This window comes from Prenolepis imparis, unplaced genomic scaffold (genome assembly GCF_030444845.1).
Source record: "Prenolepis imparis isolate NDT839.2.m4 unplaced genomic scaffold, iyPreImpa1.0 SCAF_9, whole genome shotgun sequence".
Lineage (NCBI taxonomy): Eukaryota > Metazoa > Arthropoda > Insecta > Hymenoptera > Formicidae > Prenolepis > Prenolepis imparis.
The window spans coordinates 443,148-471,145 of NW_028141167.1; the positions used below are offsets into that span (position 1 = coordinate 443,148).

At 37.6% G+C, this 27,998-nt stretch overlaps 2 protein-coding genes across 11 annotated transcripts in view; one reads left to right on the top strand and one right to left on the bottom strand.

Moving 5' to 3' along the window:
- The first annotated feature begins 13 nt into the window (after nt 1-13).
- Scar (wiskott-Aldrich syndrome protein family member 3 SCAR) lies at nt 14-23,166 on the top strand. Of its 2 annotated transcripts, XM_083045681.1 has the most exons (9): nt 14-365; nt 15,279-15,619; nt 15,730-15,883; nt 15,962-16,076; nt 16,331-16,363; nt 17,488-17,789; nt 17,906-18,213; nt 18,360-18,779; nt 18,990-23,166. In XM_083045681.1, the coding sequence occupies exons 2-9, from the start codon at nt 15,346-15,348 to the stop codon at nt 19,169-19,171; spliced, it is 1,788 nt and encodes a 595-aa protein (XP_082901807.1). In that variant the 5' UTR covers nt 14-365; nt 15,279-15,345; the 3' UTR covers nt 19,172-23,166. The 2 variants fall into 2 exon arrangements, with proteins under 2 accessions (XP_082901807.1, XP_082901808.1); XM_083045682.1 differs by lacking the exon at nt 16,331-16,363 and having other exon boundaries at nt 15-365.
- Nucleotides 22,734-27,998, bottom strand: part of LOC145940475 (uncharacterized) — a 48,189-nt gene continuing 42,924 nt past the window's right edge. For 6 of the 9 annotated variants that reach the window (XM_083045665.1, XM_083045669.1, XM_083045667.1 and 3 more), the window contains one exon: nt 22,734-27,984. In XM_083045665.1, the coding sequence (XP_082901791.1) occupies nt 26,750-27,984 (1,235 nt within the window). In that variant the 3' untranslated portion in view covers nt 22,734-26,749. The remainder of the gene's footprint in view (nt 27,985-27,998) is intronic. The other 3 variants (XR_014426017.1, XM_083045670.1, XM_083045671.1) reach the window with 2 other exon arrangements.

A 27,998-nucleotide genomic window follows, 5' to 3' on the forward strand; every position in this document is an offset into this window, starting at 1 on the left:
CCGCGGCCCCGGCGAAGCGACGAGCGACGACGACGTAGCGAGGGAGCCAGCGAACCAACAACGAGCGAGGAACGAGCGAGCGGGCGAGTGTACGAACGCGCTGTTGCTGCTGTGCTGTTGCTGCTGCTGCGTGCTACAGTGTAACGCCATTTTCTGTGCTTCGCGGGTGTGAAGTCGACTCGCGTTTATTCGTTCCGTTCGGTCGTCGCGACGTCGGGCGACGTCGCCAACGCGTCGATCGTCGCATCGTCACCTGGCGAGGATACGCTCGTCCTTTTTTTCTCCCCTGCCCATCGCCTGCTCGGCTTTCCTCCGTCCGGGATATGCGCGGACACGCGGCGGACGGCCGTACGACGGATGCGATGGTGAGTGTCGAACGAGTATATAAGTGTATGTGTGCGAGGGAGAAAGAGAGAGAGAGAGAGAGAGAGAGAAAGAGAGAGTTATCGGAATGACAGGGATAGCGAGAGTTCGGAATAGCTTCTTGTTCCGCGACACGTCTTGTCAGTCATAGGCTCTTTCTCGTACGCTGCTGTCGCGTGACCGCGATAACATAGTCTCGATAACGAGTAGCGATATCGGGAGACGACGCCGACGTTATTCGATGGGCGGCGGTTTTCCGGGGGCGGCACATGGCCGTCGCATAGTACACGGGCGCCGGCTGTCCGTGCAGGGGGTGGCCCTCCCCACGAGTTATCTCTCTCTCTCTCTCTCTCTCTCTCTCTCTCTCTTCTCTCTCTCTCTCTCTCTCTCTCTCTCTCTCTCTCTCTCTCTCTCTTTCTCTCTCTCTCTTTCTCTCGGAGCAAACGGTTCTGAAGGCGAAGAGACGCCTCTCTTTCTCTCTCATCGCTAGAGCGAGAGAGATTGCGACTCCGATTGTTGAGCCTTGCCGTTATCGCGTGTAATAATTAACCCTCCGCACATCCGTGTAATAAGATACAGTATAATGATGAGATTAATCTGTAATTTGTGTGAGCTTCACTTTGGAGAAGAATGTTTTTTTAATGCTTCTCTTACAGAATATCATGTTTGCAATCTGCAACAAACTCTTTAATTTTTTATCTCACAATAATTACATTGATTAATAATTTATTTTTTGTCATTCTGTCAGTTCTGTCGAGATCAAGGCATTTCGAAATATAAGGAAAACTGAATTCAGTTGTAAAGCAGTCAATATTTGCGTCCGTTGATTTTGTCATCGACAGTCCTGTCATTTCCGTCACTTGATGTCACTTGTCCGGAATGACATAAGTTTCACGCGTGACACCCGGTGGGAAGAACGTGAATTGTTTATGCAGAGTATTAGATATAAAAGTCGTAAATAATTAAACATAAAATATGAATATTATTACGTAATAATATTTATATAAATACTAATATTTATTCATCGATAGTTTTATCACTTTTTGTCTGTGTCGTCACATCCGATTTATGTGGCTGCTTCTTAAGAATTTCAGAGGTTCGATCGTTTAAACTTTAAAGTGTATGTGATCTCGTGACATGACTGCGTGTACGAGAACGGGAAATGGGAAAAACTCGAGCGTGGGAAATTATAGCGCCCCGAGGTGCATTTTTCGCGATAGAGTGAATTAAAAGGATTGAAAAGAATGTGCCAAGTATCGCGATATAAATCGCAGAGATCGTTTAGAAATAATTTGCGAATGAAACGAGAACATGGAGACGTCAATTGTTGACGGCACTCTCGATACAAGGTGTCTCGAGACAACCGATCTCGACGCCAAGAATTATCCTATAATATAATTGATAATTATATATATATATTTTTTATAGATGAATTATTATTATCAATCTTTAATCTCTTAAAATATCTTAAATACATCCACTGAGAGAATTTTCTCTTAGAATTTACCCTGAAAATCATGATAATCGTGAGACAATATGGTATGGAAAGAATTTTATGAGAATTTCTCTGATTAATATTTATCACAATAAAAATAATAATATCTATCATAATAAAATATAAAACTTTTCAGGGTAAATTCTAAGAGAAAATTCTCTCTGTGTCCCTATAAAAGCTCGATTCTTGAAATTGCTTATTGAACGTTCGCGGGATATCTTGTACATGAGATAAAGTGAAAACAATGTATATGTATTCGATAGTGTGATCTCGAAGAGAGCGATCGTCTTGCCTGACCTTTTCTGCATTAATTTATTAATGAACCGTTAGATCACGGTCGTCGTGCGCATGTGTATGTGTGCACATACGCAATCATATATATGTATGCGTGCATACGTAACGTTATCGATCGATGACTGTTAACACATCGAGCCATCTTGCTCTTTTCTTTTTTTGTCTACGCGCGAGTTCTTTGTCTAATCTAAGAGTAGGATTTACGATTCGACGCGTATGGCGAATGTTCCTCGGAGGGATGATTAAATTCTTGACAATCAAAGTTTAAATGTCCCCTTAGTATATGGAAAGCTGTTGCAAGTATTTTCCAATTCCCGAGATTTAGATTATTTAGATATTAGCTAGCTGCTGAGTTTTATAGTTTCTCAAGCAAGGAAAAATATTTAAAAATTTAGATTTTTAAGTACACAATTTAAGTTTTAAAGTTCAGAAAATTTAAAGTTACTTGATACCTTTCTTTTTGTCAATTTTTGAGATTGATAAGTTTCGAGGAGATCTTTTAAATTAATTTGACAAAATTGTCAATTTTTTTTCGACGTTAAACTTCAAGATTTTAAAGTTACAACAAATTAAAAAAAATGTTGAACTTTCCGGGGATTCACTAAATTTCTGAAGTTTTGATACTTTACTCTATTCTATTTTTATCACTCGGGTCTCGAGATCTTTGTGACCCAATTGGATCCCATTTACTCTCTTTCTCTATCTGTTGACATTCCCGATGTAGCCTGAGGGAGGATGCAACCGGCATATAGGCTCGACCCTCTCCTTCGTCTCTCGGTTATTCGGCTAATCTTGGATCATCTTTCGGTAGATCTCCCCCTTGCACGACGTTACGAGCCAAATTTTATCTGAAAAACCGAGAAAATAGACACAAATCGTGTGCGTTAGTATCTTGATTCGCGCAAATTTTCAATATACTGTGATAAAATTACACCTCATTTTTCTTTTTTTATAAATATATCACTCCATTAGCATAATAGCATTTTTATCGATTTTTATCTGTATGAAATCCGCGAAATGTGATGGTAAATAATTATTATTCCTTGTATCGCGCTGCGTGCAATGGGGTCGCGAGAAAGTTGACGCGTTGCTTAGGAACACCCTATATAAAATACAATAGTATATATTGCCGTTCTCTCTCCGGCTCTCTGCTGGCCGCATTACCTTGAACGGGGTCGGCCGCGTGCTGACAACGTAAATACGCATTCCGTTTCGCGAAATTTCTGTAAAGAAATTATGCAACTGCGCGTCGAGACACGCCAGTCATAGTCTCGTAATCTCGTCACGCGCATTTCGCTTCTGCGATTACGCCGTTTCGCGCCGTTTCCAATCATCTTTCATTTATCAATCGTACAGAGCTCTGTGCGGAAAATGTATGTTCCAAGTTCTCGTCCAATGTATTTTAAAAATGATTTGAAGAAGAAATATATACATATATTATGTGTATTATAATTGACATAAATTTTGGAGCATAATAATTAATAGAATTTAAGTATTAGAATTTGATTAAAGTACAGGAATAAACATTAGCTTGAAAATATTGTGTTTACACGAAGCGAAAGTATATCGCGATGGATATTTTAAATACGCCATTTGGTGCCCAAGCGAGCTCAAGAAGCTTCGTGGACTCTCTCGCGGCGTGACGGAAAAAGAAGCGCGATGCAAAATCGATAGCACAGCCTTTATGGTGGCCTTAAGCCTTATGCTCACGGTTCGACGAGGGTCGTGGGAAATCGCAGAGTTAACGCGGAGAGAAATACCGTCGGTGTCTTTGCCCCCCTTGCCTAGGAAAATTGCCAGAAACTCAACTCTTCTCTTACTTACGCAGACAGATGCACGATGCAGTCCTACGCGCAATAATATACCTGACCGCGTTTCCGCGACCACGCGAACATCAGGAAAACTGGGTTGCCGTTTACATTTTCAGTCGTATACGGCTCCAAACCCATACAAGTACAACATCGCCATTATCCAGGTTAATATTCCTAAACAGAGAGACTCGTGGGAGAACTCGTTCGCAAAAATTAAAACTTCTTTTATTCAAAATTCGATTAAAGAAATCAAAATTGTCAATCTCTGGTATATCATTTTATGTTAGTTACCGATTCATCTTACTCTAAAATTTCCAATGTGAATACAAGTTTCTCTATTATTATTATTACAGCACATTTAAATTTAATTTTCCCATCTATATCTCCAATCTATATAGATCTCCGAATCTGATTCGATGTAGCTTCATTAATAAGTGCATCGATACTATATAACGCTCGAGTGAAGACGAAGAGATTCATTCCCTTCGGACTTCATTCAGCGACTCAATTTCACGCGTTGTCATCGGCCGTTTATGGGAATTATTCAGATAATATCGTCATTGATCCGGTTTTAAGCCGTGAATGGCAGACGACTTATGGTTAGTTTATTACAACAAGCCGCTTACATGCGTACATTTTCTGCAAGTTCAACGCTTTCGAGTAACATGCTACCGTGTAATCTGCATTTTTCATGAATGCATCTGGAGCATCACTAGCATTTAGCTAAGTGCATCTGTAGCTTGAGTTTTCTTTGTCATATTTTTTTTTTGTTATCGTATCAGTCTTTTTATCATCTAAAATTACATTTTGTTATCGATGAAACAGCAAAATAATTCTGCATTTTTTTTTTTTTAAGAAAGGATTTCGATAGATATATGTATCGATGTATAAAAATATGACTGAAACTTGTTCTATGGATTTTAAGAACAATACAAAGCTAATCTTCTTTCCGTTCATTAATATCTTAATGAAGATTTTAAACTTATCCTTCGAAGAGGTAAATGCGCAAGAAAATGAAAGTTTCTTATCTCTCTCAGGAAACCACTCGATTGCAAGATGATTCTCTTGTAAATCTCGTACTCTTCAATCTTGTTGCGGTTTAATCCATGTTGCGTGAAGACTTACACAATTAAGCTTTATAAGAGAATCCGTGTATTTGTGAAAACTAGGCTAAGAACCAACAAGCTAAACTAACCGCTGCATTCGTTGACTTTATTTTATATTATTATTAAAAACTCATCATATTTTAATTCGGATATCTGATTAATGTGAATATTTTAAAATATTAAAAAAGAATCTCTCATATATCGGTCCTATATAATTTTATTTTAAAATAAAACGTTTTATCTGCAATTCTCTCATCTCGATTAAATTTAATGTATCCGTCATAAAAATATATATTTTTTTTTTTTCGAAAATACACGAAACATTTTTAGAAAGTTTAATTATCTATTTTGAACGGTCTGTTTTAATTTTTAATTTATGTATTTATTTTTATATTTATTCGGGGCTTTTGTTTGTGATGCGTAGATTGCATTCTTTCCTGCAATCGGAACAAATATTTTTACAGTCAAAACATTAGTTTAGCTCGCGAGAACATCACGAGCTAATCGATAATGATGCGGAAACGTGTCCGTAAAAAGAGGATTGCACTATTTACGATACTAGAACAACACACAAAGGCGCGCTACGCGCGCCCCATTCTTCAATTCTATATTAAAAAGAATATTTTTAAAAAGATAATATAAAGTTCATTTAAACTCGAATAATATTTTTTTGAAAAATCGGCTTATTAAGTGTTAATTTGCTAATTAAATTTTAAAATAAATATGTTATAAAAATTAAAATAATAATGTTGTTACTAATATGTTATATAATACTTTAAAATCGAATAATTTTTTTGACAGAAATCAGCTGATAACTGTCAAAAATATTAATCGAGTTTAAAGAATAACAACATATTATTTAAAACATATTATTTTAACTTTTATAACAAATTATATTAAAAATTAATTAGCATATTAACGCTTTAATCAGCAGATTTCTGTCAAAAAATATTAAAACGAAAATTTGCTAAAAAAACGTTTGAAAAAAGTTTAAACTTTGAATTCAAAAATTAAGGCCTATATGTAAATCGTAGAACATTTTCCGAGGGCTCATTTTTTATTAGGTCTTTTTGTGATTCGGATTTGTGTCACATAAAACAAGAGCTCGATAAAAAAAGTCAATGCTAATAATCAGTATTAGTAATTATTTATAAATAATTGTCTTATACAAAAACAAAAACTGTATAAAATAAAGATTTTACAAAATTACAATAAAATTACAATAAAATTATATGATAATCAAATTATAATGTAAAGATAAATTATTTTTAATATTATTATTCTAAGAGTTGGGAATATTTCAAAATCGCGAGGTCTGGAGATCCCCGTCCCATTAAGATCATAATTAACGCGAGGACTTAATTACTTTAAAGCAGATTGCGGAAGAGTTCGAGGGTGAAACGGGCGCGATTCAATAAAGTTTCGATTTTCTCGCCTCTCGGCGTGTGGGCGTTTGCTGACGCCACGTCATTCTATATTTTTTTTTATCATTATCAACGAGTAGTATCCCATCCGAGAGAAATGACGCCGCATCCGCACGCTCTCTCGCTAATTTATAGATGTTGCAATCAATTTCGATCTCGATGTTAATTATACGGTAGCAAATATTTTTTAAAATATAAATTTTCAATAATTACAATAAATATCGACACGTTTCCTTTTTTCATCGTAAAATACAAATCGTTTCTTGCGTTTTCTATATCGAGCTCTCGCGCCTAATCGAAAACGGATGCGCGCGGGTCCAGAGCTCGAACTTGTGAAGAATCTTTGGAAACAAACGATTATGAGTGCTATATACTGCGGTTAGGTTAATTCCGTACCGGTGCACTGACCTTTATGGCAAGTGCAGTTTGAGATGCAGCCCTTTGAGTTGCGAGTTTTCGCTCTCGCAGAAGAGAGACGAATATCGTTTGCAGTGTCATTGTCTCTGGGGTTGGCGTTTCCTCTCGATTTATCATTTCAATTTGCCAAAAGTGCCGCCTCTATATATCTAGAAGAAAGAGGATTAAATCCGTTCGCTGTGTGCGAGATGTACGTCTCTCGCTGAAAACGGATCTGTGTGCGTTCGTACACAAACGCACACACGGACGTATGCGACTAGCTCTCGACCGGGATGCATCCGAGGTCGACGTCTCCGCATTCACCATGACGAATGTTACTCGATACTTTGCCACTGTCCACCGTGAGCTTTTTGTTCCACAGCCTTCCTCCTTCTGGTCCTTGCGTTCTCTGAAACCTCTTCTTGCAATTAGTCGCGCACTTGTATATCCGTTTCATCGCCGTTCTTCCGTTCAAATTTTACTGTTACTCTCCAGAAATTGTATACAACTTTTTCACGAAAATTTTAATTTACTTTATTTAAATTTATATCTGTTTAAGTAAGTTTAAATTAATCAACAATTAGTAAAACAATTTATGAAATTTCCAGAATCTATATAAAGCTGAAGAAAAATCGATCATAAAATCAAAAATTCTACGCAAATGCTAAATTATTTTTAAATGAATTTATTATATTATCGAGAAAATAATTACTAGAGGAGACCTGTGGTATCAAAATGTAGTATCAGAGAATGGAGGATTAGGGTCCGTGAAACTTTGTATATTTGATGATATTAATTAAAAGTTTGAAGTACGATAAATTAGTTATTATATTCTATGGCTGTGAAAAGTTTGAGGATTAACCGCTGACTCTCGAGGATTACAGGGCTAACACAAATCGCGAGGCTAGTCTTTGCGGATGTAATAATAGCAGCATTGCCATATACTCAATGAACAAGTATCTTGCCTCTCCTACGTGCTTTTTACTTTTAAAATATTCTTTCGAAACAAGGTTAACTAACCGGTTCCCGACATTCGATTGCCTCGATCGAACACATCAATTTCCAGCGCACGGCGCACTTTACGATATCGCATGTGACAGAAATACGTATAAGAGAGCAACCGGAAGTGCATCGAGTGGGTATTCGAGAGACGTTTTACATCTGCTTAGTTTATCTCGGCATCGCAGATATTTAAATCCGTACATCCTTGTGTTTAGATTCGTAGTTTGATATAAATTTTAAATTTTTCATCTTTTATAATAGATTCCATTATATATGTTTTATCTTTAATTGTGAATTTTTATCAGATTTTTTAACTCCATACTTGCAGCTCCTAAATTAAAAAATTCACTTCCTAGCTTGATTGTTTTTCATCAATTTTATAGTTCCTTGATATATCAGTTTTGCATTCATAATTGAAGTTACCCGACTCCAAAACGGCGAATTATATTTACGGAATGTAGCAAACATGGAGAGTATGACGTCACCCCTTGTATTATATCGAGGGGTTGTTGTAGTCCTATAGTATCGAAGGAACTGACGCATTGCGCCCCGATACTCGTTCCTGCTGACTTGACTCGGGACGAGGGTCGACGAAAATATCTTCAGGGTGATCTTTATTTCGATGAACGTGGGAGGAAGGGGGCGTCGCGTTGTTTTAACGTTTGTAGCCGCAAAATGTCTGGTTTCTCACCAATCGGTAAGAGATATTTATTTTTAAAACATTTAACAAATTTAAAAAGAAATAGAGAAAGGGGAAAAAGTCGCGTTTTTTCCTTGTCGGTATTTTGGAGCAGCCCGTATAAATCATCTGCTTTCACTCGACGAACGGGCGAGGTATGTCGAGAGCGCGTTATCGAGAGCGTGAAATTCGAGGCGCGCTAGAAAGATCGAGATTCGCGAGCCAATCGCGAGCTAATCGTCGACGGCAAACGAACCGATTCTTCCTGGTGTCCGCCGTGTCTTCGCGCAATATTGATCAAGCCGTCTAAAGTCGACGAGGACAGGCATATGAAGCGAGCCCGTCTCTCGTCAGTCGTTTCGAGGAGTCTCGGTTTTACCGGGCAAAAAGCCTAGACTGAAACTGCTTATTCTTGTCGTCGAACAATTGTAATATATCGCAGATGGAGAAATTAAACTTAAAAATCCTCTGTAATTTCTCATTTTTTTAATTTGTGAATTTTTATGATCCTAATAATTATATGATGAGAATTAATATTTAATCGCCAGTGAGAATAAAAATAAAAAATATATATAAAATTCTTATTTTCGACCAATAACTGGCTTAAGTTGCAGATGTTCCTTTATTAATTAAAAAACACTACGTTTCGACCATAATTTTGGTCCTTTTCAAGTGCTACAAAAATATATATAAATCAATTAGCGACGCAAAAATTATACATTCACGAAAAACCACATATAATACTTGTTAATAATTCATAAGTCACAAATACTAATTTTACAAAATTAAATTCTTTACATGTCATTAGGACATCTAGTCACATACTGATTAAAACAGCGATAGAGACACGAGTGTTTTTAAGCCATTCTAATGACCTTATCATAGACTGAACTAAGACTGTCAGTGTCTGTTTGTAAATTAATTTTATTTGTTTGCCTTTTTATGTAAAACATTTCAGCAATCTCTCTCTTTCGCGTGTTTTTCTCTGTATGTAAGATATACATGGATCAAGCCAACGAAAATCATGATTACAATCTGTCCTATGCTTGCTAAGAAATGACAGAATGGCTCGACACATGTTTTTTAATATTGTTCTGATGCTCTTTTATTCTGGTACTTAAATGTCTTTTTGTTTGGCCTATGTAGGACACACTGCAATCATTACACTGTAATTTGTATACAACATTAATTCTATTCATTTTGGATGTAGCATCTTTCCCTTCTGATAATTATAAATGTAGACATTTTTGAAATTGAAATCGGAGAGTCTTGAAAATAAAAATGTACAAGAAGGATTTGCTTACAAGATTTTAAAAATCTCTATTATACGATCTATAACTTGTAAAATTAAGAAATTTTGAAAGCAAAGATCGAAAACCGAGAAAATCTCGATTTCTCCTTATTCGTTCTTACGAGAAGTAAAATAACAGTAAATAGATTTTATTGTAACTGATATACTGTAACGAGTAGATATACAAGGAAAACGAATAAAAACGAGAGAGAACTTGTTCAGTGGCATACCAACATTTTGTTTTCTCAAACGACGTAAACGCTAATGAGGAATGAGCACCTTTTTAAGGATGCCCACGTGCCTTCTCGAGCTTTTTCTTCGTGCGTTAAATCGAGCGCGGCTTCAGGCCTAGTTAGATTTAACTCGAGCGAAAAAAGTGGCCCCAAACGTGTTTCGCGATAAAGAGTCGGACTAATCCACTTCAACGTAGCTGGTTTCACCTGTCGTAAAAATAATTGTGAACGAACGGCGAAAATGCAATCATTCACGGTTGCACGCGACAGACTTACTATATCCACGGATTTCTAATTTAACTGCGTAATTAGTTAAACGCCATGTTTTCATCAAAAATATTCAAGGTAACTTTAAATAATAAATTAGATTAATTGAATTTGAAAATTCTTTCTTGACCCTTGAAATTGAGGTAGAAAAATCCTTGGTTTCTGCAGCAGCCACGTTCGTCGACAACATTATTTCAACGAAGAAAAAACCTGCAATCAAGTTTTGTTTATACAATATATCATAGGAAATATGTTAGCATATTTATCGAGTGAATATCGAGTAAATATTTTTGTCGCAATATCGTAAGCGTGCAAGTTTGATGATCGCTGTACCTCTATCGACTTTATACGCTTGTATACAAAATACAAGATGATAGTATTGGTAGTGGTACACATACACAGCAGGCAGGATATAAATATCTCGGCCAGGCAATCTGTGAGAGCAGCATCACACAGCTTTTCAGCACGTTGCTCCCGTAACGCATAAACGTCGATATAATTTATTCAACCTGTCGTTAACGGCTCCCCAACGACTCACATCCTTCCCTTATCAGTGACCCGAATACAATACTCTCTCTCTCTCTTTCTATCTTTCTCTTCTATCGTTTCTTCTAGCTATAAGCTTTCGCGCTTTAATTAGCCAAACGCGGTTAATAATTCGCCCACGTTCAATGGCAATTATTTTTGCGTCGATTGAAAATTTTATTTTGTAAAAAAAAATATACGCATATATATGAACAAATTCTCCAACATTCTAAATCTGTTTTTATAAATAATTATAAAAAAATTATAGTTGAATTAAATCTCCGATATTAAAATAAATTTTCGTTTATATTAATTCTGACGCGTTTTGTTTTTATTAATAAAGAAACGGTAAAATTTCCATTTTATATTAAAAGAAAATTACGACTTCAATATTATCTCGAGAGGCGAGGAATAACATTTCGCGGGGAAGACGGAATTCTTCTAGATGCACATGTCTGCGATTGCGAAATCGTTGCACGTCGCGACATTAGCATAGACTCTTTGTTGTCAACGATAATGTCTAGTCGGATTGCACCGTTCAATCGACTCGATAACGTCTCGATTCTAATGCGTCTCGGTATGCGCTTCTTCCCTGTGAGAAGCGCACTAAACGAATGGTTAGAATGTCGGCGCAGATATCTCCCGCAGACCATTTCACGCCATGCGATATTTTACGATGCGACGAAATAAATAACTTATACTTTGTACGATAAGAAGTAGTAAAAATCAATTTAATACTCCAATTTTTTTATATTAATTTTTATGTAATTTGTATTTATTTTTATAACTCGATAAAATTCTTTTCAAATCAAATATCGTTTATTGTTTTCGATAAAATTTTTGAGAGAGGGAGAAAATTTAATTTTATAAATATAAATTGTTTAAAAGAAAAATAAATTTCTTGCGCACGTGCAAAAAGTACAGATAATGAAAAGAAATTTTTATTAAAGTGACAAAATCGCGTCAATTTGGTGCGTAAGGGGTAGTAACCTTGTATTTCTTGCATACGTTTTATGCGTGACCATATGGTCGACATGTGCATTCTCTGCTCGCCCAGTCGCACGTGCGCACCAGAATGCAACCGCGAACAAGCGTGAATAATCAGTGGAAACAGCACGACGTTGTAGTCATTGTCATTCTACGTTTACCAGCACCGTCCTGCAAATTTCAAAGAGATTTAACAATTCGAGCCATATTAAATATTATTAAGCCTTCTGTCGCCTTCGATTATATCGCGAATATATATACTTGCATCAAGTTGGTCTATCAAGATAAACACCTTTGAAAATATGAATCCCTTTTGAAAATTAAGATCTTTAATATTAGGATATTATCTCATTGTCGTTATACGATTTTTCCAATTTACGAAATTTATTAAATTTTAAATACACATATATAAAATTGAATTAAAAATAAAATTCTCGGTAAAATTAAATTATTTTTTATATAAAAATCTCATGCGAAATAATGGATTTGTTTATCGAAACGCGTGTGTAATCTACACTTGGCAGAATCGCAATCAGTGTCGCTACCGATGCAATCATTGCAATCCAATACAGCCTGAAATAGATGCAACGATCGACAAACACGTTGCAGAGAGTGCAAAGATTAAGTCTTTCCGATTTCTACTTACGCCAAACGGGGTGGTAGTAGTAGCGAGCGCTGTAGCGTAGTGGTGACCTTTCACAGACTGAAAGGTATCTCAGGATACTGCTTACCTTATGCAAGCCCGCTGCATGCGGCAACGTGTCTGCGGTTTTCATTCACAAAGAGCTCGCTGGGCACGAATCCTGTTAGCACGAATGCTTCAAATATGCTTATTAACCTCCGAATATCAAAGCATTGACTTGCATTCGCGAAAAATAGAGCATTTTAAAAAAAGACATTTACATATCAATATATTTTTTTCAGATATTGGTAGCGAAATAATGTGGAAATAAAATATTGATTCTTAAGAGATATATGATCAGTACTGATATACACAACATTATCAAAATAAAGTTGAAATAATATAATTTATATATATATTAAATAAATTAATAATAAATTTGAAATAATATAAATTAAATTAATACATATGCCTCTGGCAGAGACAGAGATAATTGCAGCTTTCTAATTACTCGTTGGAAAACATATAAATTCTTGCTAATTGCAATTGCATCTTGTTAACAGTTATAGAGACAGATTTTCTATATCGTCGCGCGAATTTCTATATCAAATAATAGTCGGAAACGATAGTTATTACCTTTCTCGTGAAATATTATCTCGATATAACAGTTCGCAACACTTGCACATTCGTTATGCAATTTTATGCCCTCGTGCTCTCGATATTCAACGGCCGCGAAATGAATCGTTCATTATTCGCTGACTGGTTCAATGACTAAATGACAGTTCGATTTTGCGCAGCAGTTTAATAAAATGTATATCGTTATGGCAAAAGGATTCTGGTAGCCATATCGAGTTGTGTCCAACAAGATTTTCTCATCGTTTGTTGCGAGAAGCATAATATAATTATATAATTTTTGTACGGACGATTATTATATACTATATTGTAGATAAATTTGGTAAATTGTCAAAAATTTTATGAAGCGAATTTATCAACATATATGGATTTAAATCATTATTATTCTTCTTTAAGTGATGGGGTTTCAAGATGACGTGCAGCGTGTGATTTTTATTACAAACGATTATATTCATAATATATCCATTTAAGAATATAATAAAGGATAATTGATAATAACGTCGAACGAAATGTAAAAAGGAAAAATGTTAAATTCAAGCAGGGTGTAATAATTTAAAGAATAATAAAAGAGAGTTTAACGGGAAGCGATAACGAGATGCGGAATAGAGAATAGGTGTTTTCATATACACACAATACCTTCGACAGATATTATTAGCCATGTCGGAGGCTTTTCATGGTTCTCTTCGCAGGTGCAATATCCCGTATAGAGCAGCTCCATTTGCACGCTTCGCAGCGGCTAATTGCTAATTAGGAGACACAATAGCGTTTACGCACGTCGTCGACTTGGTTGTCGTCGCCATCGGAGTCGTTACGTTCGGTCACGGTCGTATCATTGACCCTCGATAAGTCAAACGATGTTTGTTTGTTGACAATCGCTATTGACGTATTTGTCCGCCGTATTGTTTAATTAACTTTAAAGCAAAGCCTGTTGAACTCTCTTTTTTTACAAAGCCGGGGATATATTATAAATAAGCAATTATATAACATAATTGTACATAAGAATCTTTATACTTTTATAAGATAATTAAATATATATAATAATAATGTATATTAAATATAATAAATAAGTCTCACGTTCTCTCTTCATTTTTCTTTGAAAAAATCAATAAATTTTAAATAGTTGAAATAAATGCAATTCTACGATTCTATTAATGTAACCGTGACGTCATCTGCTTGCAAATTCACAGGCGACTCCGCGCATTGAGAGCTCACGTTTGTAATAACTGCTCGTAAGAACTTGAAGAAGTAAACCAACTTTAATTTTAGATATACCGATTACTGATAACGCCGTCTTTGCTAGTGGCAGTCAACCGTGAGCGATAAGATGTTATCGTTATCACGTATGACGTTAGCAATTGCGTAATGCAATGGTGTTTACCGTTGCGTGCGTGCGTGCACGCCTGTTTTAAAACTTGCGGAAAGTGAAACAAGCGGCGCTTAAGAAGATAAGAGGCAGCGAGCGATGAGATATCTCGCGAGCTTACAAGACTTTGAATTAAACGAGTTCATACGAATGTATAAATAATAGCTGAATCCGCGAGATTCGCAATTTCTTTCGCTCGATTCTATCCCCCTCTTCCATTTGTCTCCCTCTTGTCGCTATGGATGTAACAAGGGTTGGATCAAAGGGATGTCCTCGGGTGAATCAAATATTCATCTCGTTAACGGCCCTCTTCGGAAGCGGACGATTTTAAGCTACCACGAGTGGTTCACACTGGTCGAGCACTCTTCAAATGCTACTCGCGAATAAATCACGTTTTAAGCAAATTTGCGCTAGAAAATGGAGCGTCATTCGATTATTCTCAAATACGTTTGAAGCATATATATATTATTGTTAAGCATAAATTGTTTTGAAACTCTAATCGAGACACTACTAATAAAAAGTTTAATTACAATTTTTCTAAATAATATTTCTTACATGATATTCTAGAATCAGCTTCTAAACGATTGTATATGCAACTTTTATCAAACCAAGTAACAAGATTTCATTTCATTTATGATAAAATTATGACATAATGTATATTACTTTTATTAGTAGCATCGATTGATTTCGACCAAATTTTCAACATTGTCATAAGAAAAACGTTACAACGAAGAAACGTAAAGTTGCGAAAATCTGACCTAACTGATAATTCTGGGGATGATTTCAGGTCTCGAGAGAGCGGTGAGTGAGTTACCGCAAAGAGGAGGGAGCAGGAGGAACGAGCAGCCGGCAAGATGCCGCTTCCGAAACGACTAGTAGAACCCGTGCATGTGGCACGGGGCACCATCCCCGAGGACTTCCCGCTGCCGTCGGAGCTCGAGGCAGCCACTAACGGCACCTTGGCCAACACTATCAGACAACTGTCGAGTCTGTCGAGGCACGCCGAGGATCTATTCGGCGAGCTGGCGAGGGAGGCGCACGGATTGAGCGATCGAGCCAATTCTCTTCAGGCTAGGATAGATCGTTTGGCTGTCAAGGTCACCCAGCTAGATAGTAACGTTGAGGAAGGTACGCGAGATATCGATCAGTTAGAAAGAAAACTCCAAAGTCGCAGAAAATTGCGAAGAATTAGATGAAGAAGATATTAATAAGGTCTCTTGATTTTTTTTTTTACGCAGTCTCGTTGCAAGATATACACATGAGAAAAGCCTTCAAGAGTTCCGTGGTGTTCGATCAACAAGTCGTCTCCAGAGACACGATGCCGACGGCGATGCTGGAGACCTATCATCAATGCGATACGCCGCCGCCTCTGGATAAGCTTAATGTTTACAGGTAATTAGCGTTGTTTAATTTTCATTGATATAAATAGGTTTGACTTGTGAAAATAATTGAACTCTCTATTGTTTTCAGAGAGGATGGCAAGGATGGCTTGAAGTTTTATACCGATCCGAATTACTTTTTCGACCTGTGGAGTCAGGAGATGCTCAAAGACACGGAAAAGAAGCTGCACGATCGAGGGAAAAAGGTAAGAATCTTTGCGTAATAATATATTTCAAAAGCGCACCTCGATAATTATTGTATTATTTATAATATTTATATTATCGCGAATTTTTTCTCCGAATCTAAACTAATGATATAGAGAATACACGCAAGTTACATTTAGTCGAGTCTAATTTTTGAAAATTGTCGAGGTGCGCGCGAGCTCGTAGACCAAACTAGTTTCTTAACGTGTCTAATACTGCGATTCTAACTATTGAATTACTATCCCGTTCGTTGTAGAGCGAGTCTGAATATGCCGAACCGTTCAGAGAGGCAAGTCGATGGTTTGGATCTTTGTAGTCTCTTTTTAATCTCTTCTTACCCTCTTACGAAACATCCGACAACAGTAATCTCAGTCAGCGAATTGATCGCCACACCAAGCATTCCATTCTCATCGCATATAATCACCCTCTCTGTGGTTTTTCTTTCATTAACCGATCTTTTTGCGCGCTGATATAGAGATTGACGCTAGATGCTCGCTTTCTCGAAGTTCTCTGTAGTTAATAGAGCCACATTTTCTCAATGGCGATCGTATCACTTTGCGTAGATCGAATAGCCAATAGACTTCCTTTGTTCAAGTCTAAATTCGTCGATCTTTTAGATGACGAAAGCAACAAGGAAGAAGGCAAAAATTCCATCTACGCAGGGCCTTCCATCCTGACTCGAACCCACCTTCCACTTCCACTGTAAATTGAGTTGTGTTTTTTCTTTTTTCTGAAAACTCGAAACAAGTTTCTTATACCTACCGTCACTTTGTGGATCACTTATGTAATGCCGTTTTTTGCCAGTTTTATGCAAGTTTTGAATGTATTTATATAGAACTGCGTTATATACTCATCATCCACTGACTCATCTTCGACCGACACCGGTATCTCCATAATTTCAATATCGTCTCATCGTTCATTTCAGGAATATATCATCTCCATCTTGTCATGTTTGTTACATTGTAGGAAATAAAATTGTTGCAGGAAACGAATATTTTTTTTTCTTTTTCATGATAATAGAATTCAAGAATGAAAAATTTCAAGAGTTGCAATTTATTAGTTATTCATCTTTACAAGGTTTTTCTCTTCACTTTTATTTCCTACATATATATATATATATATATATGTGTGTGTATATATATATACATATATATATTTATATATCCTATTTAACTATTGATCCAGTAAATTCTAATTTGGCTAAACGACAAATGAGAGGATGACATTTACGCTCCGATAAATTCCAACTCAATCCAAATTCGCTGAGATAACATTAAAACAGTCGCTGGATCAATCGTCGGGACGTTCTTGACTTTAAACCGATTGTGCTTGACTTAACATGCGATGCACCTTGATCGTTGTCTCTTTCGCGTTACGCATTTTAAAAATTGCATTCTTTTTTCCGCAAAACAGCCGCATAGGCCTCGGAATGAGGGTGGCGGCGGAGGTGGCGGCGGCAGACACAAGAAGCGTGTAAGACAGCCGCACAATACGAGGGAACGGCAACGACAACTGGCCGTCGGTCACGGCGAGTACATCATGCCTACGCAGACGGTGCAGTATAGGGCGCCGCACAATGTGCAGCCCGGCGATGACACGCTACTGGGAATGGTGTTGACGGATCCTAGGCCGCCCAGGCCTAACAGTATCGAGCTGCGGCGAAGCTACCCCCCGGAAGAGCAACATCTCTACAGCCCGCCGTCTGCCGACTACAGGTGAAAATATCGCGATAATGAAGCTAACAATAATACAACTAATAATTTTATAAAATAATAATAATAATAATTTGTAGCTTCTTTTTGTACAATAATCATTCGTTTTCTCGCTGCAGGGCAACGAACTACATAGCTCAGGGCTACGATGAGAACTACGGATCGCATTACGCTCCGGGTCAGGTGCCGGCCGGCAGCGAAACGTATCAGAGTCCCGGCGGTCAGAGCACTCCGAGCCGAGGCGGCAGATCGCGACCGTCGCAGCCGCCACCGGCGCCGCCAAGCAACGCTTCCAGCAACTCCACGCCCACAGTGGCATCCGCCAACAACACTCCGACTAGGGGAAGATCCATGAGCACCGGTAGAGACACTCTACCGCCGCCGCCCCCACCGCCAGGAGAAACCATGTCTCCTCCTTCTATGAACGGTATGTCAATTCAATCATTCTTAATTTGTCGCAGTAATTGTATTTGAAGAAGCAAGTTCTTGATTCTTTAAATAATACTTTAAAAATAATAATGATTAATTCAGAGCTTATACGGCACGATCTTTATTAATATATAAATATTCTAGGTTCCATACCGTCGCACTTGCTGAACAGGAACGATAGTCGGACAGACAGTCCTCTGCCGAGCCAACGCTCGACACCGACGCCGCTGAACCATTCGGGCCAGTTGGGCGTGGACGAAACGGATCCAGCACCCCAGGATCTTCCGCCGCCTCCACCTACTCCGGATCCTACCCCGCCGAGACCCATCTCGCCCCCGTGCAACATTCCGCCACCTCCGCCACCGCCGCCTCCTCCCCCGGTTCTCAACGGTCCAACGGCGCCGTTGCCACTCACGAATGGGGACATTGCGAGAATGATCGCGACAAATCCGCCGAAGCTGAAGCCTCTAAAGAACATTGTGGACGGTCAATTGAAGAAGCCTGTCAATCCGAATATTCCATTGGTCGATCCACGAAACGATCTGCTCAAGGCGATTCGCGATGGTAATCTTATTTTTATGATTTTCGATACAGTTAAGAATAAAACATTTATATATCTTTAGATCCCCTTAAAAATCTTTAGCATCCAATATACACATGCACACGAGAGGTGCGTGTATAAGCTTTCAAATATTTGTATAATTTAATATTCCGTAAAAATTGTACATAAGAATTAATACTATTCTAGTCTAATGCAATCGCCGTCCTTTACAGGAATAAAGCTGCGCAAGGTGGAAAAGAACGAACAGAAGGAGGTGGAGCGCGTGAATGCGCTCAACGACGTCGCATCAATTTTGGCACGCCGCGTTGCCGTTGAATTCAGCGACAGCGACTCGGCATCGGAGAGCGAGTGCGACAGCGAGGGATGGGGCGAACAGGAGAGCAATCTGGCGTGACCCTCCGCCGCCGCCGCCGCTACTGCCTCCTAAAGAAATGGCCGATGATTCTTTCGTTTCGACACGTCATCTTAATGTGCCCTGTTGTGCTGTAGCGAGCTGATATTCTGTTTGGTTCGTTTGTTATCTTTATAATCTACTTTTCATTTTTGAGAATCTGCGAAACGCTCACACGTTTTAAATACGCATTTGTATATTTAGAATTTGAATAGCCCTCAGAATTGTAGACCGAGAAATTCTAAGTTAGAGTACAATTCTGCACAATCCTCTCAATAGAGATCATTTGGCACAGAGGAGGCGGTTGTAATGTAGAATCTTATATGGACTAATTTATTTATCGTTCATTGAACAAACAAAAGCAATATATACATTTTAGTTCGCTTCTTTTCTCGCGTTATCGATACGAGAAAAATTCAAGAGACATTTACGTTACATTTGATTATTGGTTTATCTTTTACATTGAGAACAATTTACTAAAAAATATTCACTTTGGAAAGAATTTAAATTTTTAGAAAAAAAGTTCTCAAAAAAAAATTTTCATTTGACGATTTCATGGAATTGTCAGCCATGACATCATTTTTCTAAGTCTTACGAGTCAATCTGCAATATTGAATCGACTGGCGAGCCAACCAATCGACATAGCAATAGCACTGTTTAGTTTAATCACTCTGTCCTTAGGACGTTCTTGAGGATGCGCCAATTGCGGCCAATTTAATCGCGAACGTATAGCTTTCGCCGAATCGCGATTCGAGTTTCGAATGGGAACTCGTGAGCTTGCAAGAGCATACAAGTTCACGCACTAGTTAATAGCAGAATTCGTAGATGCTGTTTAATCAGGATATAAAATCTTGAATAAACAAGGAAATCCTGAAGAAAAACAATCGACAGCTTGAACGCCGCGTTTCTTTGAAACTGTACACTTTGAAATAAAATATCTGTCGTATATTTCTCTGTAGTCAACTCAAAAAAGAATTTAGAGATATTAATATTGAATATTAATAAGGTATATTATTAGTTTTATAATATATTATTATTAATTATAATATATTATTATTAATCGTACATTACTGTATAAAAATTCATCGATCAAAGATACAAAAATTTCTCCACAAACTTGCAGAAGTTGTATAAAATAAAAAAATATCGAACTAAATAAATTAATATATTTTATTAATATATCAATTATTAATACATATATCTATTCATTAGTATGTAGTATTTATTAAATTGGCACATAATTCTGCTCGCGCGCAATCGTATTGCGCGAGGCGTTCAAGCTGTCGAAATACGCGCACGGAGAAAATGACATCGACTTGCCGAAGTCGTGGCTCCCCGAATAGAGCGACTTCCTTCCCGGCACATTCCATAACGACGAGGATACGACGATACACGCGACGGTCATACTCACACATACACACATGTAATAATAATAATAATAATAATGATAATAACGATAATAGTAATAATAATATATAAGCATCTCTATTTACCCCATAGACGAGCGCTCCGCGTTAATGCGTATGTACATTATCGATAAGTCGAGTTAAACCAAAAGATGCAGGCGTTAGGACGCACTTTCGAGCGAGACTATAAGATAAACTTCTTAATTTCGAAGTATGTTTCGTATTCACGAAAGTGCATCTTGGGAACTTTTATCCTTCTTTGCGTTTCCGAGTCACGATCTTCCATACTGTGGCGCAGATAGAACTGTAGTAATGCAAGAGTAATCGCATCGTTTTGAATATGTCGAATCTTTTTTATTTCTGCATTTATTTGTGTTTTTTTTTAAGCACACACTGTTGTACTATAAATATATATAATTTTAGACGCATATAAATATATGACAATCATATTTACAAAAAAAAATTTTTTTTTTTTTTTTTTTAAAGAAAAAGAAAATTTTTGTTTTTGAATATTCAAACGAGGTGACTACTTTTGTTGCATCCTCTGCGTGGAAACCACATAGTGTCGAGAAACCAAAATACTCCGTTAAATATAGGACGATACGTCTAAACGCGCGAGAAGGGATTAATATTTTTTAGCGTATTCATTAACTCGATGACGAAAAAAAGGCAGGAGAAAAAAATATATATGTGCAGCATATATAATATATATGTTGCTAATGACGCAGGAGCACAGTTGCCAATCGGAGGGTAACGGGGAGGAAGAAATATACGATTGTGATTTATTTTGCATCGATGTTGGCGAAGCACGACGATGACGACGACGACGACGACGACGACGACTCTAGATAAGACGATATACATACGTATATATAAACAGATATATATATATATATTATATATAATATTATATGTATAAAAAAATATTGATTATTAAGATTGTCGCGAAATCTCACGGTGCGGTGACGGGAAAGGAGAGCGTTCTTTCTCCGCTAATCCCTCCCCCTCCCCAGATTTCTCTCGAGAATAAGGTCTGTAAATTTTCTTGTATGTACTATTATACTACGAATTTTCTATAAGTAACGCGAAAATGAAGCGAGCGATTCTGTTGGACCAGGTACGTGGACATTCGAAAAAGATTTGCTTGCAAACAAAAAAACTAGACAAATCCAGAAATTCTCTGGCATTATAATGTAAGTTTTCTTAGAAAACCTCTAATAGTCAATTTTGAGTTTTTCTCAGAAAATTCAGTAAAAGTCAATTTTGTGTTTTATATACATATATACGCGTTTTTTTCCTTTTTATAAAATTAATACGTGTAAATTTTTACGTGTTTAGCGGTTACCTTTTGATTTTTAGGTCACTTTACTTTTTTCTCGTCGCGTCAATTTAATTGACTCAAGCCGCGTAATTGTAATTATATTTAACGTTTCGATTGTGTATAAAATATATTACGTAAAGACGAAATATATATGGCAACGATGTGTGTACATTTACGCGAATCTATAAGATGGAAGCTACAAGCTATGTAATAATAATCAATTTCTACATACGAGGCTCGCGCTGAGGTGAAAAGTGAACTGCCTGACGATTCAAGCTCAAGTTTAATTTATTTGAAATGTGTGAACAAAATCATAAAGAGAGAATTTATACGAAATCGTAATTTTATTGTAGACTAATCAAATCGGATTATTTCTATTAATCAATATCAATTTTCGAAACTTAGAAATAATCAAATATTATTCCACCTGTATCAACTTCCTAATAGCCAAAGACATTTTATGAACACGCTATTATACTTACAAAAATAATCAATGGATGATTTTGTTCAACTTTCTGGATGTATTGTATACTTTTCTCGTGTTAGAGAGATATCTGTTTTTTATTTGTATAACATTATATACACGAGATGCACCAATAATTCCTTTAAAGATGATAGCTCCTTCAGTATTTTCTTTTTATTTAAATTGTGGACCATATCCACACAGCGCATTCTTTCGAAATACACTTATTAGTTTTATATGGAAATATTGGCGCATCTGGAAATAAATACACGCGCAGTGCAGATCGAAATTAGACGTAAGAACACTAGACGTAAAGAATATTCTTAGCTATCTCGCCAATTTACGACGCAGTATTTATCGGAAGTTTTTTCTAAGAAGAAGAAGAAGAAGAAGAAGAAGATGGAAAGTGGATGTAAAACGGGATTCTCTTTTGGAATGTAAGCTTCTCGATATCGTGCATTTATATGAATGAAATAAGTGTAGCTGTCACCACTCGTCTCAATCGCGCTTTCCTATAAATTATTGTAAAGCCGTTGTACCTATGTGTCCACGGGTATTCCAAAGCTTATGTAAAACAAAGTGTGCTCGAAATGTAGTCGATAAATGGTCGATCTAGCCCGAGAAGAAAAAAAAGAAAGATGATAGAAGACGAGGATAGTCTCGGCTCGATGAATCGGGAAAGATCCATCCAGGATGTACGCGAGCATCATTTTACCCACACCGTTACAAATATACGATGGTATTATTAACAATAATAAATTTGTAGCAAATCTGTACAGAGCCAAATAAATCAAAAAGGTTTCGTAAATCTCTTTAACAAATTTATTTCTGATAAGGAATATAGATCGAATTTATTTTTATATTATATTTTCAGAAAGCTTACTGAATGTTTTTATTCTCTTATCTACGCAATTTATTTATCTTCACATGAATAGTGGCCTTTCAATGTATTATTATTTTTATAGAAATTTATTACGACGATATATCTTTTCGGTGGTTCGGTGAGAGGACAATTACACTGGGATGGGCCTGTGTAATAAAATTAACATTTTATTTGAAAAATCGAGACATACACAGATGCGAAAACAATGGTAGCACATTTTGATAGCACCGATAAATATAGACGTTGAAACGATATCTTAAGACTTTAGAGTGACTATGTGCGGGCTGATTGCTCGTTCGATCGATTTGAGTCGCTTAATTTTCATCTTTTTCGCGTTTCTTTATCATTCTCCTAAATTATTTGTCGAGAGCAACAGCTTTCTCGTTTTATCGGTCGGAGTGCCCAATCTCCATCTATTTCCGCAAACTTAAATATTATTCATCTTTTACAGAAATTTTCCAGAGTTGAGTAGTAAATATTTAATACTAATCAATCGAGAAAGTGTTTTTTACAGATGAAAAATATTCCGGGCATATTTTTGTCAATTCTGCAAGCTCTATATCATAACTAACTAACGTAAAATTTTTGATAACACGCATAGCTTCTTTATAATAAACTTTCTAGAAATAGATACAGTTTCTTCTACAAACACACTGTATATATTCTTAATGTAACAAGGATTAAGTTTTTTTTCCTTCTCCGACCGACGTTCCCTCACTGTTCGTTATATACTTTTATAGAGCGGAATGTGTGGATATATAAATATATATTTATAGAGGTACAAGGTGTATCGTAAAGCGCCGAAATCAATATATACTCTTTATCATACAACTTGTATATAATGAAATCGCAGTGATCGTCCTCGTAATAGAGATAGGAAAAAGGAACTATCGAGGATATAACGAGGACTGATCTCCGAATAAGCCACCTACTCGCGAATTTTGATCGATCCTTTAAATCTCTTCCTCTCGTGCTAGTAAAATTGCTCTCATATACATATATACATATACATATATATATATATATTTATATTTATATATATGTATATACATATATATGCCTCTAATTCATTTCCTAAATATATTCCCTTAAGAGCGCTATGTACAAACGTAAACGAAGGATCAACATTGGTCGCAAGCTTGATATATAATGTAACCATGTAACGGATGAGTGAACGATCGAGTGAACGCGTCGAGATGTAATAACTTTATACTCTCGCTATACATACAAAGGAATGCGATTAATCGAAATCAATAATCTTAATGAGGACCATCGTGATCGTGTGTGCATATACGAAATATGAATCTCATCGTCGTAAGGTTTAATCCTGGATCGTCTGCAGCGAGAACCAGCATATTCCTCGTTGAGTGTAGAAATATCCGTGGCATTTTATTATTGGCACTGCGATGCTTCCTCTTTGGTTCGATTTCGTTCGTTCATTTACCGTCTCGTCTCTCCTTAAAAATTGCATTGTGTCGACGATATCGATTCCATCAACTAACGTAAGAAATCCATCCGTTTTTCTCGGTAAGCGATGCTCCCATTAATTATCTATTCAATTAAAATTACGAAAGCATATCGATTGCTCGATTAATTGTCGCTCGATGACGCTGCGATACTTTTTCTCGATGGAAACTTTCCGGTTTGCAAGTTCTCCTTTTTAGTATACTTTTATTTGTATATCTCACTACAAAGTGATGAGTGAGTCTCGAGACGTTATCGTTGGCACCATTATCAATCGCCCTCCTTTTCTATTAGAAAGAGATCAGCCTTTTTTTTGTAATGTCATTTCGTTATGCAACTCTACTTAAGCTATACTTACTATTAATAAATCGGGGGGATTCGTTGATCCTTGGAAAAGCCTTTTTTTAGCCGAAATTATGCGCGTTCTCTCTTTCGAGATAATAAATTGAGATCATATCCAAAGGCGACAATGTCCCCTGCATTACACAAGTATTTCGAAAATTTGTTCTCCGTAATATGCGCGAATTAATCACGTTTTTTTTTCTCATTTGGCACAATGTCATAGAGGCGGATGATATACTTGCGTCTCCCTTTTCCATTCATTTGAAGAATTACATAGGTGAAAAGAATTTCACAATTATATTTATACATTATTAAATTAATCCGATTAAATAACGAGATGCGAGAATTATATTAATATATATCATGAGATGAAAAGTAAGACAAATATATTCTCTCTTAGCAAATTGATATTTGCAAACAAATGTTAAAAATTTCGATATATTTTTCGAAATATTTTTTTCTCTTAAATTTTTATATTACACAATTTTAATCGGTTTGCGTGTTATAACACGTGGGACCTAAAGCGAAATTTCATTCGATTATCGTAAGTATATTCGCTGAGAAAAAATTGTGTCCTTTGTCTTCACACATATATAATATATATACATATATATATTTATACGATAAAATTTAAACGATGCAAAGTTGAACAAAGACACAACAACGTACTCTAAATATTACTTTCCGTTCCATTCGTCGAGAACTCGAGAAATCATCGTCGACCTTTTCAATCCTCTCGTTAAAAGAAAATCGCCAAAAAAAATAACACATTAATTCGAATAATTGTATCGTTATTGTAATAAATTAGATTGAGAATTTCTTATCAAATAAAATTTGCATAATAAATGTGCACTATTATTCCTTCGAATTGTATGATGTTCACATAACTTACGTAAATATAATTATATAATTAGAATATAAGAATATTTTATTATTCTAATACTTGAAGAGGGAATTAATTACGTGATGAGACGTGAAGGATTAAAGGGTCGATAACGATCCTGCATCCTCGATGAACAATTGATAAACATCTCACACAGCAACGGCCAAATCGAGAACTTTTGAAAGGGTTGCCTTAACACGATCGCGAGATATATAGATATAGAGTGTCGCAAAAGAAGGTGAACATATGAATAGAGCGACGAGTTTCGTTTTCTTCGCGTTCGATCTTTTTTTTTTTTTTCTCTAGAAGAAAAGATAGAAACAGTCTTTGTGTGTGTATGTATGTATGCGAATCTGCGCAAGCTGACATTAAATGTCAAGCTTTACTAGATTCATTTGAGACTTTTGTTAACATTCTCATTTGTGCTTCTATCTAGATACAATCTTTCCAGATAATATAAACATTCGAAAGATGTCCGATTAAATTAAGATATATCCTTTAGATTTTCGTATCATCTGAATTTGCCTTACTAAAGTCGTCTTCAATCTGAATAAGTCCATCGACAGCGATCGCGATACCTCTTTTTTAATCTCCTTCCCGTACCTGAGGAAAATCCTGAGCGACGTCTCTTGAAATTTCCAACATTTTCGATTCATCCAGATGTAATCTTATTCATTCTTGTACTCCTGGTTTTCATCCCGAACAAGAGATAACAACGTCTCCCAGTTGAGAAGAATTTGAAGAAAATTCCGAGCGGCGTATCTTGTTCTCGAGCATTTTTGAGTCCCCATCTTTTGAATACGAAAACGGATACGATCTTCACTCTTGCTCCACGCTAATATCCACCGTCCTGACCCTGGACGAATCCGTGGGCAATAATTGTAAACGTTCAGGCTCCGCGTCCAACATGATGATGCACATGAAGCTCTTGCCGGACGCCTGATCCCTGGGATAGATGGTGACCGGAGCGAATTTATCCACCGATCCATCCACGTAGGAACAGAGCTTCCGGTAGACCTGGGGAAAGTGTCTTCTCAAGGAAACCCCTCTGAGCCTAAGCTGCCGCTGGATGTTGGTGAAACTGATTTCGCGGGCTCTCCGTGGCGTGTTCTGACCATTGTTTCCGGGTAACGATGTCAGTACTAAGGTTTCCGGCGAGTCCATCTCCCGAGTGATATTACAAGGCGACGCGGGCGTCTGCTGTCTCCTGGCCTGCGGTGACGCCGAGGACGAGGAAGCGTGCTGCTTCGTCGCACCGTCGAGTCTGATCTTGGCGCATCGCGATACCAGTTGCCGTTCCCACCTAACAGCCCCGCTGGTCGGCACCTCGCTTACCACGCATACCGCTACGTAAAGCACCAGTCGCGCCTCCGGATTGTACGTCTTGCAGAGGCGCATCAGTTCGGCGTAGAGCTCGGCACCCATCTCGCCGGGCAGTAAATCCGGCCAGCGCACGTAGGTGGGCTCGCCAAGGTCGGCGAAGCCGTTGCCGATGAAGCGCTCGGCCGCCTCGGGGCTCGAGAAGAAGCACTTGACCGCGCCGCGGCCGTGAGCGTCGTGACCCCGTCGGGCAAGGGCGGAGATGTGTTTCAAAGTAGCCGGATCCTCCTTCGCCGAGGACAGGACCTGCCGGCAGAGACTGCCGGCTCGCGAATGAAGACAGGTCCTGCGATGACGTTGCCAGTGAGCGCGTCGACATTCGCGCGAACAGTAGAGGCAGGTGCAGTTGTGGCAGCTCTTGTAGGTCCTCCTCGCCTCCGCCAGGGTGGTCGAATTGCCGCACTTGTTGTTGCGGCAGCGCACCACCTTGTCCATGGCCGAGCTGCCGTTGGTAGTGGAATCCGGTGCGTTGTCGAAGGATACTCGGCGATTACGCGTCACGCCACTCCGACTCGGCATCAGCAATGAGGAAGACGCAACCGCCGCCGCGGTGACTCGCGAAACGGGTAGGGTATCGCTGCCCTCGCTCTTCCGTCTCAGCAGCTCGCCGGAGTAGAAGTTGCCGTGCTCCTCGCCGGCTACCTGATGAACGTCCATCACGCTCCTAGCGGACTCTGCGACAGGTCAG